We start from the raw sequence: 13,381 nt of genomic DNA, 5'->3' as shown, positions 1-13,381 counted from the left end.
CATGCTGCAAACACTGAGCAGTTTGCCAAGGTTATGATTAGCACAGGGAGATGTTAAGTATAGTGAGCACAGTATAGTTACATATCAAAACTTAGTGGTTTGTCTAGGGCATGCTGGAAGGATGGATCACTCTACCGGGTGCATTTTGAGCACAAGGAACACTTTGCCAGGGCTACGTTGAGCATGCTGAGAAGTTGGAGCTCTACAACATATATATTAAGCATAAAGAGCACTCTGCCAGAGTCATACAGAGGATAAGGAGCACTATACTAGGGACATGGTAATTACAAAAGGCACTTTGCAATGGACAAGTGGAGTATGCCAAGTATTCTAGGTACATGCAGAACACTCTGAGCACATTGTCATGGGCATACCTAACACAAGTGACACTCAGAAAGGGAGATGCAGTGCACAAGCAACCCACTACCATGGAGGTATAGAGCACATGACAAGGGTATTGTATAAGTCCCGGGGTCACCTGGGCCAACCAAAATCCACAACCCAACTCTACCAATTAAAATGACCCAACACAACACCAAAGCTGGTTTGGCCACAGCAGCCAATTTATGAAATGCAAAGCCAAATAACAATATTAGCAATAAACATAACAAATGAAACTGGACATGGGACCAGAAGTGTTCAGAAATTAATCTCAAATTTTGTAAAAAAAAAAAAAAAAAAAAAATTTTTAATGCAGATTTTTTTCTACTGTTAATAGCCGAATTTATTGTCCAATATTAAATACCATTAAAGGGGTTTTCTATACAAATGCATTCATGACTTATGAATAAAAGCTTCAGTTCTAATCTCCTCCAACCTTCTGTTGAATTAACAGGGATTTCCATGTTGTGAATGTTTCTTATTTACTACATTATAGAGAAAGTGACATGGGTGAGACTCCTCTAGTAGTAGTAGTGGGAATCCGATCAGGAGAATTCATAGAAACAAATTTGGGGCCCGGGAGACACAAGGGGATTCAATCTACCAGCATCTACCACATAAAAATAATAGTTTTGGTTGGAATGACCCTTTCATGTGCTGTATGTGTTCAGATTCTTACATTTATGTGTCTATTCCAGAACCTTCACAGTCAGAAAACTCTCTGCCCAACATCAGTATGGAGAAGGAAATAGGCAACATCATGGCAGCCCATCTGAAAACACTGGGAGAGGACGGCATAGGAAGGTTTAAATACTTTCTTAGTTTAACAGAGGCACCTTTTGAAAAAAGCAAAATTCAGACAAGACATATTAAAGATAAATCTGTGGAGGATATGGTTGACCTCATCATTAGCCGCCATACTATGAGACACGCACAAACAACAGTCGAAAAAGTTCTTGACCGTATGGGCGAAACCCAAATAAAGATGTTAATTGTGGAAGATATCAGTAAGGTGTGTAACACAAATTGCTCCGGTAATCAAACAACTCTGCTTCTCTCTGCCATAATACAAACACTGGTCGTATATTTCAGTTGTGGGTGGGCACTGGTTGCATTGCGTCAGAGATGCAGATGTTAAAATGTAAAAAGAATTCATTTGCACATCTAAGGCGCCAACTGTCATTGTCAAAGACTGCAAATTAAACTTGATGACAGATGTGTTAATTGTTTGTAGTGTTATACAGCCAATGTGTATCTGGGGCATTTATAGTGTCTCCTTCATCGGGGCTGTTTTTTTTGGAACTGGTATTCATAAGGGAAAATGAAGTCATTCAAACCCCATCTTCTATAAAAAAGGAAGTCTGCTTATTTAGATAGCAGATTTACAGAAAATAATTTGATTTTTATTTTATTTTAAAATCATGATCACCGGTCCTTCATAATGGGGTTTTAAAATAACAAAATTACATAACAAAAAAGATTTTAAAAATTGTTATGCTATTTTTATTAATGTATTTTGTGTGTTTTGTTGTTATTTCTTTTTGTTAACATTTTGTAGACAATGGCACAAAAATAGTTTTCCTTTTTTTATAAAAAAATTTCAAATATTTTAAACTATCAAATGACCATACTAAAAAAAAATAAGGACAAGAAAACAAAACAAGACAACAAAATCTGTTGCACTGTTTGGTATTGCCTTTTTAATGTTTTTCTTTTTTTTTTTTTTTTAAGTTTCTAGTTTGCACCTTTTTTTCCTCTAATGCTTAAAAAAAATAAATAAATAAATATAATACATAAAATAAACAACCCAAACCCTTTAAGGCCCCTTTCACACGGCAAGATTGCTCGGATCCGCCTGTCCGTTTTTCAGGCAGATCCGAGCGGGCCATCCATTAACTCCTATGGGGAGACGGATGTCAGTGGAGATGTGTCCGCTGACACCCGTCTGCCATCCAATCCGCTAAAATCAAACGTATGGCGATCGCCGTTCATCTTGGTGGATCGGATCAGCTGAGATCTGATGAAAACAGACATGCTGTCCCATTTTGTACCATCTCTCCATAGGAATCAGCGTCGCTCTGACAGGACCCTCCCCCGCTCAGTGAGCAAAGACGGACCTGTCACCCGCCAGCTCAGCGGAGATCAACGGAGAGATCTTATGCTGAGTTGGCGGACTCCGCTGAGCGGATCCGCCTTGTGTGAATGAGGCCTAAAGCATATTGTGACCTTTAGCCTTTAGTTATCAGATTAAACAGCTTAAATTATGCTTTCCTTTTGACTCATTGTGAATTTTTTTATTAAATATTATACATTTTGCCAAAATTTTGGAAAAGTGAAATCGGACAAATCTGCTCATTCCTTATCAGAAACTGAACAAATATTGAACTGTACTGTAATTGTGTTGTCCCTCTTATACATTGTAGAGCGCTGCGTAAACTGTTGGCGCTACATAAATCGTGAATAATAATAATAACATTCTGACAAACATATAAAAGTATTTGTTAATTTTGTTCACCTAGTATTCACATTTTTTATATAGGAATACATCTAAATATGAGTATATTTTATGGGGAAATCATTGATAAATAGACTTTGTGCCAATATTTTATTTATTTTATAGACTTTGGTTGTATGTTTTATCCTTTTTGTCTTTTATATGTTTCAAATGTTTATGTTACTTTTTAAAATTGTGGTCTGCTGAACTTGTCTTATCAGCTACGTCAACAAGAAGAAGAAAAGAAAGTCAATGATGAGTAAGAAAATTCCGGGATAAGTGAAGCTACTTTAAAAAAGTGAGTCTTTCATATGAGCCCTTTAAAAACCAAACCTTTTTTTTTTATTTTACAATCCAAATTCTGTTCAAGACTTATAATCATAAAGCATATTTTATATTCTGATAATTGTATCAGGTTAATATCTGTAATGATAGTTATGTATATGAATTCCTGTCATGTCTTTGTTTATACTTTTCTCAACATTTACATAAAGATCAACCTTCTTGAAGAGAATTTTTATTGACCCTTTTGTTTCCCCTACATAATGCTTACAGCGGAAAAGAACCGCTTGAGTTGGCAGCTTCTTATAACTTACTTGGCTGCATTCATCTCTGATATAACTCATCATCTAAACACCAAACAAAGATATCACCAATATGAAATATCAATAGTATTACATATCAAAGAAATTGGCATATCACCATTCAAATTATAAAGGTGCAAAGGTGCAAAAAAGTGCATACAAAAATCATAAAACATAGTCCATAAAAGAGAATTCCATCATGAGAAATCTCTTGTGCAAAATGCTCCAGAAGATGTCATCTGTATGTGGGAAAAGTGGACTCCACCACCAGACAGCAGTAGTTGTTACAGTGCCCCTCTAACCAGATAAGTTGGACCAAAAATTATAATGGCCGTAAACGCATAGGAATAGAAACAAGAAGGGTGGTTTGAGAGTTGTTATTTTGGAAGCAATAAAAAAATAGAGGTCCACCGAATGGAAACTTTGATGCCGAAACCGAAAATGTAGGATGCACTTGGCCGAAAACTGAAACTGAAAATTTAAAAAAATATAATGTAAGGGTGCAATTAGGATGGCTAAGATAGAACATGAAAGACACATAGCGGAGGAGAGCAAAAAAAATCCCAAGAAATTCTTTAAGTATGTAAACAGTAAAAAAGGGAGGACAGACCATATTGGCCCCATAAAGAATGAGGAAGGACATCTGGTTACAAAGGATGGGGAGATGGCAGAGGTATTGAATTTATTCTTCTCCTCAGTCTTCACGAGTGAATCGGGGGCTTCAGTAACCAAAACTGCAGTGTTTATCCTCATGACACAACACAGGAAGCACCTACATGGTTAACAGAGGACAGAATTAAAATTAGACTTGAGAAACTTAACATTAATAAATCACCGGGACCAGATGGCTTGCATCCGAGGGTACTTAGGGAACTCAGTCAGGTGATTGCCAGACCGCTGTTCCTAATTTTTACAGACAGTCTATTGACTGGAATGGTACCAGCTGATTGGAGAAAAGCCAATGTAGCACCAATATTTAAAAAGGGCCCAAAAAACATCCCTGGGAATTACAGACCAGTTAGCCTAACATCAATAGTATGTAAACTCTTGGAGGGGATGATAAGGGACTATATACAAGATTTTAGTAATAAGAATGATATCATTAGCAGTAATCAGCATGGATTCATGAAGAATCGTTCTTGCCAAACCAATCTATTAACCTTCTATGAGGAGGTGAGTTGCCATCTAGATAAAGGAAGGCCCGTAGACGTGGTGTATCTGGATTTTGCAAAAGCATTTGACACAGTTCCCCATAAACGTTTACTGTACAAAATAAGGTCTGTTGGCATGGACCATAGGGTGAGTACATGGATTGAAAACTGGCTACAAGGGCGAGTTCAGAGGGTGGTGATAAATGGGGAGTACTCAGAATGGTCAGGGGTGGGTAGTGGGGTCCCCCAGGGTTCTGTGCTGGGACCAATCCTATTTAATTTGTTCGTAAATGACCTGGAGGATGGGATAAACAGTTCAATCTCTGTATTTGCAGACGATACTAAGCTAAGCAGGGCAATAACTTCTCCGCAGGATGTGGAAATCTTGCAAAAAGACCTAAACAAATTAATGGGGTGGGCGACTACATGGCAAATGAGGTTCAATGTAGAAAAATGTAAAATAATGCATTTGGGTGCCAAAAATATGAATGCAATCTATACACTGGGGGGAGAACCTCTGAGGGAATCTAGGATGGAAAAGGACTTGGGGGTCCTAGTGGATGATAGGCTCAGCAACGGCATGCAATGCCAAGCTGCTGCTAATAAAGCAAACAGAATATTGGCATGCATTAAAAGGGGGATCAACTGCAGAGATAAAACGATAATTCTCCCACTCTACAAGACTCTGGTCCGCCCGCACCTGGAGTATGCTGTCCAGTTCTGGGCACCAGTCCTCAGGAGGGACGTACTGGAAATGGAGCGAGTACAAAGAAGGGCAACAAAGCTAATAAAGGGTCTAGAGGATCTTAGTTATGAGGAAAGGTTGCGAGCACTGAACTTATTCTCTCTGGAGAAGAGACGCTTGAGAGGGGATATGATTTCAATTTACAAATACTGTACTGGTGACCCCCACAATAGGGATAAAACTTTTTCGCAGAAGAGAGTTTAATAAGACTCGTGGCCACTCATTACAATTAGAAGAAAAGAGGTTTAACCTTAAACTACGTAGAGGGTTCTTTACTGTAAGAGCGGCAAGGATGTGGAATTCCCTTCCACAGGCGGTGGTCTCAGCGGGGAGCATTGATAGCTTCAAGAAACTATTAGATAATCACCTGAATGACCGCAATATACAGGGATATGTAATGTAATACTGACACATAATCACACACATAGGTTGGACTTGATGGACTTGTGTCTTTTTTCAACCTCACCTACTATGTAACTATGTAACTATGTATATATATTTATATGTAATTGTATTATATTCCACTTTTTAATTAATATAATGAGTTTAAATGAATATGAATTTTTTGTCAGCCATTATTGTCACCTTTAGCACAAGAAAAGATCAAGAAAAATGTATCTCTTTAAATTCTATGTATGTCTTCACACTGGTCTGTTGCGCTTCCATTGTGGTGTTAAAAATCCTGCTTGCTGCACTTTTGTTTGGTTAGTTAAAAAAACCCCACCAAAAATGCACCTCCCTGTTAAAATGCATTAAAAACGCAGCAAGAACGCAAACATGCACCCATGTTAAGTTTTTGATGCGTTTTTTGAGTCGCGTGACCTATTAAAAGCACGCCATAAGCACAGTAAAAATGTGGCAAAATCACTGCAAAATTGTGTGTGTTTTATTATCGGCACTCTTTTCTCTTATTGGCAGAATGCCGATAACACGATTTTCGGTCGACATGTTTTGGCGGCCGAAATTTCGGTGCAATTCTAATAAAAACGAAAGAAGAGATTTTTTTTTAAAAAGTCTATTTTGCAGTTTTTGGAACACTCATTTGTTGTAAAAGTTTCAATATTTTTTGGTTCTTTCATGTTGATAAATTATTCTATGTATTCACAGTCTTTATGTAAACTTTTTTTTAATTTTTAGGACATGACCTCTAAAGTTTCTATGGTTAAAAACACCTTCTGCGGTCCAGTCTCTGAAGCATTTTGAATCATAACCTGGAACAATACAAGATGATGAAACTGTATATTGTGTCATGGATGTAGAATCAAACTTTTTTATACAATTTTATATTAAAGTGATGTACCCTATTCCATTCTTGTTGAGTCGGTTTTACCTCCAAGCACTTATTTTGCCCTATTTCAAACAATAGTCTGAGATAACATTTCAGATTTTTCAAAACAATGTTATTTGTTCATATAAATTGGTAAACTGCCATTAGGGATCAGTAAAACTGAGTCCTTGTCCCTCCAAAATGCCATGAGATTTTGGCAAAATGTATTAGAACCGATGGGGAAGGTGAAGTGAAAGTGCAGCTTGCACTAAAAAAAACAAAAACATGATTTGCTTATTTTTTCACATTTACCCAAACCCCACTATGGTAAAATGAGGGGGATTTTTAAGTGAAAAAACAAAGCCTGTAGAGAAGAAAGGAAGGCAATATATTTATCTCACCACAGGTTCAATCTGCCCCTCCGAGGAAAAGGTGACATCATCCTTCTGGCAAGATCCTGGGGACTGCTGAGTATGGGACATCTCAGAAGAAGACATTCCTGCACTGTGGCACTTCTTGAGATTTCAGGTATACAGCCTTCCCTGGGATCCTGCCAGAGAGGAGGTGGTGCAATCCCTGCAATATGAAAGAGTATATTTAACCGCTTCAGCCCCGGAAGGATTTACCCCCTTCCTGACCAGAGCACTTTTTGCGATTCGGCACTGCGTCATTTTAACTGACAATTGCGCGGTTGTGCGACGTGGCTCCCAAACAAAATTGACGTCCTTTTTTTCCCACAAATAGAGCTTTCTTTTGGTGGTATTTAATCACCTCTGCGATTTTTATTTTTTGCGCTATAAACAAAATAAGAGCGCAATTTTGAAAAAAAACGCATTATTTTTTACATTTTGCTATAATAAATATCCCCCAAAAATATATAAAAAAACATTTTTTTTCCTCAGTTTAGGCCGATACGTATTCTTCTACATATTTTTGGTAAAAAAAAAAAATCGCAATAAGCGTTTATTGATTGGTTTGCGCAAAAGTTATAGCGTTTACTAAATAGGGGATAGTTTTATGCCATTTTTATTAATAATTTTTTTTTTTTACTATCAGTGATTTTTATTGTGACTGCGACATTATGGCGGACACATCGGACATTTTTGACACATTTTTGGGACCATTATCATTTATACAGCGATCAGTGCGATTAAAAATGCACTGATTACTGTGTAAATGACACTGGCAGTGAAGGGGTTAACCACTAGGGGGCGGGGAGGGGTTAATCAGTACTAGGGGAGTGATTACTAACTGTAGGGGGGTTGGGCTGTGTGTGTCCCTAGACTGATCACAGCTCCCGAGGACAGGGAGCAGTGATCAGCGACACTTGTCACTAGGCAGAACGGGGAGATGCTGTTTACATCAGCATCTCCCCGCTCGTCCTCTCTGTGAGGCGATCGCGGGTATCCCACGACCCGACTCACGGAGCTCCCGGCCGGTGGCGCACACGCAATGACACGGCGGGGAATTCAAATAGACGTACAGGTACATCGATTTGCCCAGCCGTGCCATTCTGCCGACGTATATCGTCGGGAGCCGGTCGGGAAGCCGTTAATAACTTTTTCCTGCATGCTTTGATTTATATAACAAACTAAAGTGTTTTGGCGTGTGAGGGAAACATGAATCACCACTATTTATTTATATGGGATTTTGTTTATTGAGAATTTTGGTGCTTTGAGCTTCAAACTACAAAACTGTGTGAATGGGACTTTAATGGTTCCCCAGGAGGTTTAAAGATGCATAGACACATAGAGATGGATTTTTGGATTCTCCTCCAAACATTCAGTCAAATTACAACCTTGGGCTGAAACTATTGACACTACAGAAACAAAAGTAGGATTGCTTATGTAGCGGTACCCCTGTGGGGGCTGCTGATAGACTCTATACCCCACTGGTCACCTCGACTCTGCAAACCCTCTCTTACGTCTGACACCTTGGGTTCCATCCTGCAATGTTGCGTTAGTAATGAGAAACTCACACAGAATCACTGAACCCCTCAGATATGTTTACTGAGATGAAAAATGAACACAAAGAATGACATGAGTAAAACACATCTCAAGTTTGACAGAGAGTATTTCTCATAACTGATATAGAAAAGTGCTTAACATAAATCCTCTACAAGACCTATGTGAACAGGTATACAGAGAAACAAATATCCAACACCCTTAACACATGTATTGGATACCTTTCCTCTGAGGCCTCAGCACACAGACCAGCAATCAGTGATTGACATATGCATACAATAACCACAATGTAAATAGGGCAATATCCTACAGGTTGGCTCCCACTAGGATGTAGTTTAATGATCTAGCAATAGGATGCAAAGCAGTGGTGCATAACAAAGAGCAAATGATAAACGTTCTTTCAATTCCGGATATCTTCAGCTAGCCTGTTGTTTATACTGCAGTGTAATTTGTAATCCAAAGTAAGGAGGAGACACTAAAAGAACAGAACAAGATGGACTAATTGATGCTTTGTCTGAAGAAGTATTATCACATGTATGTTCCTCTTTAAGTGTAATAGGGAGTTGATTACACTACTGACTTTAGAGCACAATGGGTAGGAATAGGCCCCAAGCGCCGGCTGTGTGAGGTCTGTGAAGAAGTAGATTCACATCCATAGAACTACAAGTATCACCAGCCAGTCTGTAAAAGAATTACTCAGCAATATTGTTATCACTATCAGGATGGGCTGTGCCCTCTCACCACTACGGACATCAGATGGACGGGGAGGTTCCAGTCGGAATTCCCTGGTGTCGGTGTCCTGTGGAAATGGCGCAGCCACGCCAGGACTCCCAGTGAACTGGAATGCTGGTGTATCCCGATGATCCAGAGCGCAGACCGGTCCACTTTGCTGGAATAGCGGTGCTGTCCTCTGAGGTCCCTCTGAGGCTGGCGATCCGGCTCTCCGCTGTGTAGGCCGCAGACTCTCACTCCCTGTCACACAGAGCTCCTGCTGGCAGGTTCAGAATGGCGTCCAGAGGGAGCGAAATCAGGCCACATCCGCCTTTTTATTTCCTCTCCCAGCAGGCTGTTCTGTGCGCACTGCATTATGTGTCCTGTGGTCCAGATTGGTCCGGCCAACAGTGTCACTTCCTCATCCAGACTACATGTTCCATGATGCATTGCTCTGGTCGTTTTTACAGGAGGAAAAAAAGAACCACTCATAGAGTCCAGCATGCACTAGAGGGAGCCAAACCCATGCATGAAAACAACAAACTGTCTCTTAATGATAATTACAGTAGCAAACCTTGGCTACACTTAAAAATGAAGAAACAATCTAAAAAAAAATGCTGTTTGAGCTGCAATACTCATCTCTGTGGTATTGTTTCCCATACAGTCTCTTTAGCAAATGGAGGAATTTAAATACTTATCAAAACTGCTGGAGGATTCACCACTATCTTTTCTGGTAGTGAAAATCCTCTACATTATGGGAAATATTTATAAATCATGTTGGTGCCGGGTCCTGGGCCCCCCCCCCACAGTGGCAGAACAGCAGGGCCCAGTTGCAAGTAAGTGCGACTGCAGCGACCCCTATAGTTACGCCACTGCACCTTGCCATTCGAGGCAAATGTTGGCGAGTTTTTTTCTGCCAATGAATTGGCAGGCATTATTTTATTTTTTTAACTTTTAATAAACAACTTGTCAAAAAGTGTGTTTTTACTCACTATTTACCTATTTTGTATTGGGGGGGCAGTATTTGAGGGCCTCTCTTATGTTTAAATAGGGCTTCCAGATTCTAATAAGCCCCCTGCCCACAGACCCTCAGAATCACCAGACCTGGGTTGTATGGAAGAGGCCCTTGTCCTCATTAACATAGAGAAAAGGTGTTTTGCAGTGTGGCCCACCTGGCTGGTACCCCCTCCCCATGATGAGGACATGTGGCCTGATATGGTTTAGGAAGGGGGGCTACATCAGTTTGAGTAAAATTACCATTAAAGCTGATAAACGCTGATAAACATTGATAAACGCTCAAAGACGTGGCTCACCAGCGTTTAACGTTTTTGATCCATTGAAAAAATAAAAAGAATATTTAAAAAAAAAATAATAATAAAAAAATGCTAAACAACGCTAACGCGAATAAACACTTTTGCAAAAATTGTAACAAATGTTGAAAGACTCACTGCAAAGCTACTGGCATTTTTATAACGTTATTTTAACGTCCAGTGTGCATGGAGCCTAAATAATAACAATGCATGAGGGTATTAAATTATATTTAAATGTATCTACACTCACCGCTCACAGGGGAAGAGAACACACATAGACTTGATGCACCAATGTTTATTAACATTGAGAGAGGACAGCAGACTCTGCAGACACGGCCACACCGGAACACCAATGCCCCGTACACACGATCGGACATTGATCGGACATTCCGACAACAAAATCCATCCTTTTTTTCCGACGGATGTTGGCTCAAACTTGTCTTGCATACACACGGTTGCACAAAGTTGTCCGAAAATCCGATCGTTCTGAACGTGGTGACGTAAAACACGTACATTGGGACTATAAACGGGGCAGTAGCCAATAGCTTTCATCTCTTAATTTATTCAGAGCATGCGTGGCACTTTGTGCATCGGATTTGTATACACACGATCGGAATTTAAAGGATCGGATTTTGTTGTCGGAAAATTTTATATCCTGTTCTCAAACTTTGTGTGTCGGAAATTCCGATGGAAAAAGTCAGATGGAGCCCACACACGGTCTGAATTTCCGATCACACATATTCCGTTGGAAAGTCCGATCGTGTGTACAGGGCATTCCAACAAACCAGGCAAGGAGTAACAATGCACATTGTAGACACCTGACAGAGGAGGCAGCTGGAAGGAAAACCAGCAACGGGGAGACCCTGATTCAGGAAGGCTACTGCTCAAGACACAGTGACAGTCCCTACTCTGTCCCTCCCCCACAGGAACCTGATCCTATGCTAATCTGACTGTTCCTAACCAGGATATCCTTCCCTGACCTACCCACTATGCAGAATGCATGACAACCCGCAGGGGACAGTGCTTTTTATTAGCACTGCCCACATCAAAGATGGCCGCAGGATCAGTCAGTCAGTCAGCAGAATGAGTCCATAGAAGAGGGAGGGGCTAGGGCTGGACTATGACATAAGACAACTCAGAAGGCAGGTCAGTTCAATATACTCTATGAGCTGTTGCTTTGCAGTGATACCCTCCACACCCACACACACACATACATGAAATCATTGAGTCCCCCTCTTCCCAGCCCTGGAGCCGGCTCACATTGTGTGCATGTGTAGCCAACACCATAGCAAGGAATGACACCATGTGGCTGCGCTGCACAGCATCATGCATTTCTATGGTGATCTGGCTCCAGCACCATGGAAATGCATGACGCCTTGCCATTTGTTCTCATGCATCCTATCTACCAATGACGCTGGATCACTGCGTGTTATGCCACGTACACATGGTCGGACTTTCCGACGGGAAATGTTCAATGTGAGCCTGTTGTCAGAAAGTCCGACTGTGTGTATGCTCCATCGAACATTTGCTGTCGGAATTTCCGCCCACAAAATGTTTGAGAGCAGGTTCTCAAATTTTCAGCCAACTTCACTTTGTTATCGGAAAGTCAGATCGTGTGTACACAAGTCCGGCCCACAAAAGTCCACGCATGCTCGGAATCAAGCAGAAGGAGCCGCACTGGCTATTGAACTTCCTTTTTCTCGGCTCGTCGTACGTCTTGTACGTCACCGCGTTCTCACGTTCGGAATTTTGGGCCAACATTTGTGTGACCGTGTGTATGTATAAGACAAATTTGAGCCAACAGAAAAAAATCCACGGTTTTGTTGGCGGAAAGTCCGATCGTGTGTACGCGGCATTAGAACCAGCTGTCATTGCCAGAACTATAGCTTTATGGCAGCCAGGCTGGGCTGAACCTTCAAGCATAGAGACAGATCTGGGGACACTTTTTCTGGGGACAGCTTCCTGAAATGGGGGGGCTGTCCCCTAAAATCAGGGCTGTCTGGTCATCCCATAATCAGTGGCCATTCCAGCACACAATATGTACTGTAGGCATGACCCACTGTTGTTACCCAATGTAACAATGTTTGTGAAAAAAAAGGTGGAAACAAGTGATTCTTTTTTTATTTATTTTTTTAAGACAATTATTTTTGAAGCACAGTCCATTACCAAACGAAATTGACTTTTACTTCTACTGCAATATTATTAACAGTGCCGCATATAGTAATACATGACTTGTTTCCTTCTGTACTCTTTTGGCTGCATTACAACAAATGTTTAATTTCCTGGGGGTTGAGTAGCAAATCGAAACCATAGTTACATAGTAGGTGAGGTTGAAAGAAGACACAAGTCCATCAAGTCCAACCTATGTGTGTGATTATATGTCAGTATTACATTGTATATCCCTGTATGTTGCGGTCATTCAGGTGCTTATCTAATGCCGCGTACACACGGTCAGACTTTTCGTCTACAAAAGTCCGACAGCCTGTCCGACATACTTCCGACGTACCTTCGGCGGACTTGCGGCAGACTTTCTTACGAACGGACTTGCCTACACACGACCACACAAAAGTACGACAGCCTAGTACGCGGTGACGTACACCAAGTCCGACGAGACTATAAAACGGAAGTTCAATAGCCCGTACGACACCCTTTGGGCTCCTTCTGCTAATCTCGTGTTTATCTCGTGTTAGTAGAAGTTTGGTGAGAGACGATTCGCGCTTGTGAGACTCGTATTTTTCAGTTCGTTTTAACTGTTGTTCAGTCTGTGCTTGTGA

The 13,381-nt window shown here is 40.6% G+C and overlaps 1 protein-coding gene across 1 annotated transcript in view; it reads left to right on the top strand.

The window, feature by feature from the left end:
• The window catches only part of LOC141148379 (uncharacterized), a 47,949-nt gene extending 41,290 nt beyond the window's left edge, over positions 1–6,659 (top strand). Inside the window, exons 11-13 of the mRNA XM_073635817.1 lie at positions 1,080–1,393; positions 3,097–3,173; positions 6,493–6,659. Of these exons, the coding sequence (XP_073491918.1) occupies positions 1,080–1,393; positions 3,097–3,138 (356 nt within the window). The 3' untranslated portion in view covers positions 3,139–3,173; positions 6,493–6,659. The remainder of the gene's footprint in view (positions 1–1,079; positions 1,394–3,096; positions 3,174–6,492) is intronic.
• The last annotated feature ends 6,722 nt before the right edge of the window (positions 6,660–13,381 follow it).

Source organism: Aquarana catesbeiana, linkage group LG06 (assembly GCF_042186555.1).
Source record: "Aquarana catesbeiana isolate 2022-GZ linkage group LG06, ASM4218655v1, whole genome shotgun sequence".
NCBI classification, from domain to species: domain Eukaryota; kingdom Metazoa; phylum Chordata; class Amphibia; order Anura; family Ranidae; genus Aquarana; species Aquarana catesbeiana.
Note: the sequence above shows the minus strand (reverse complement) of the source record. Positions and strands in the feature narration are given on the sequence as shown.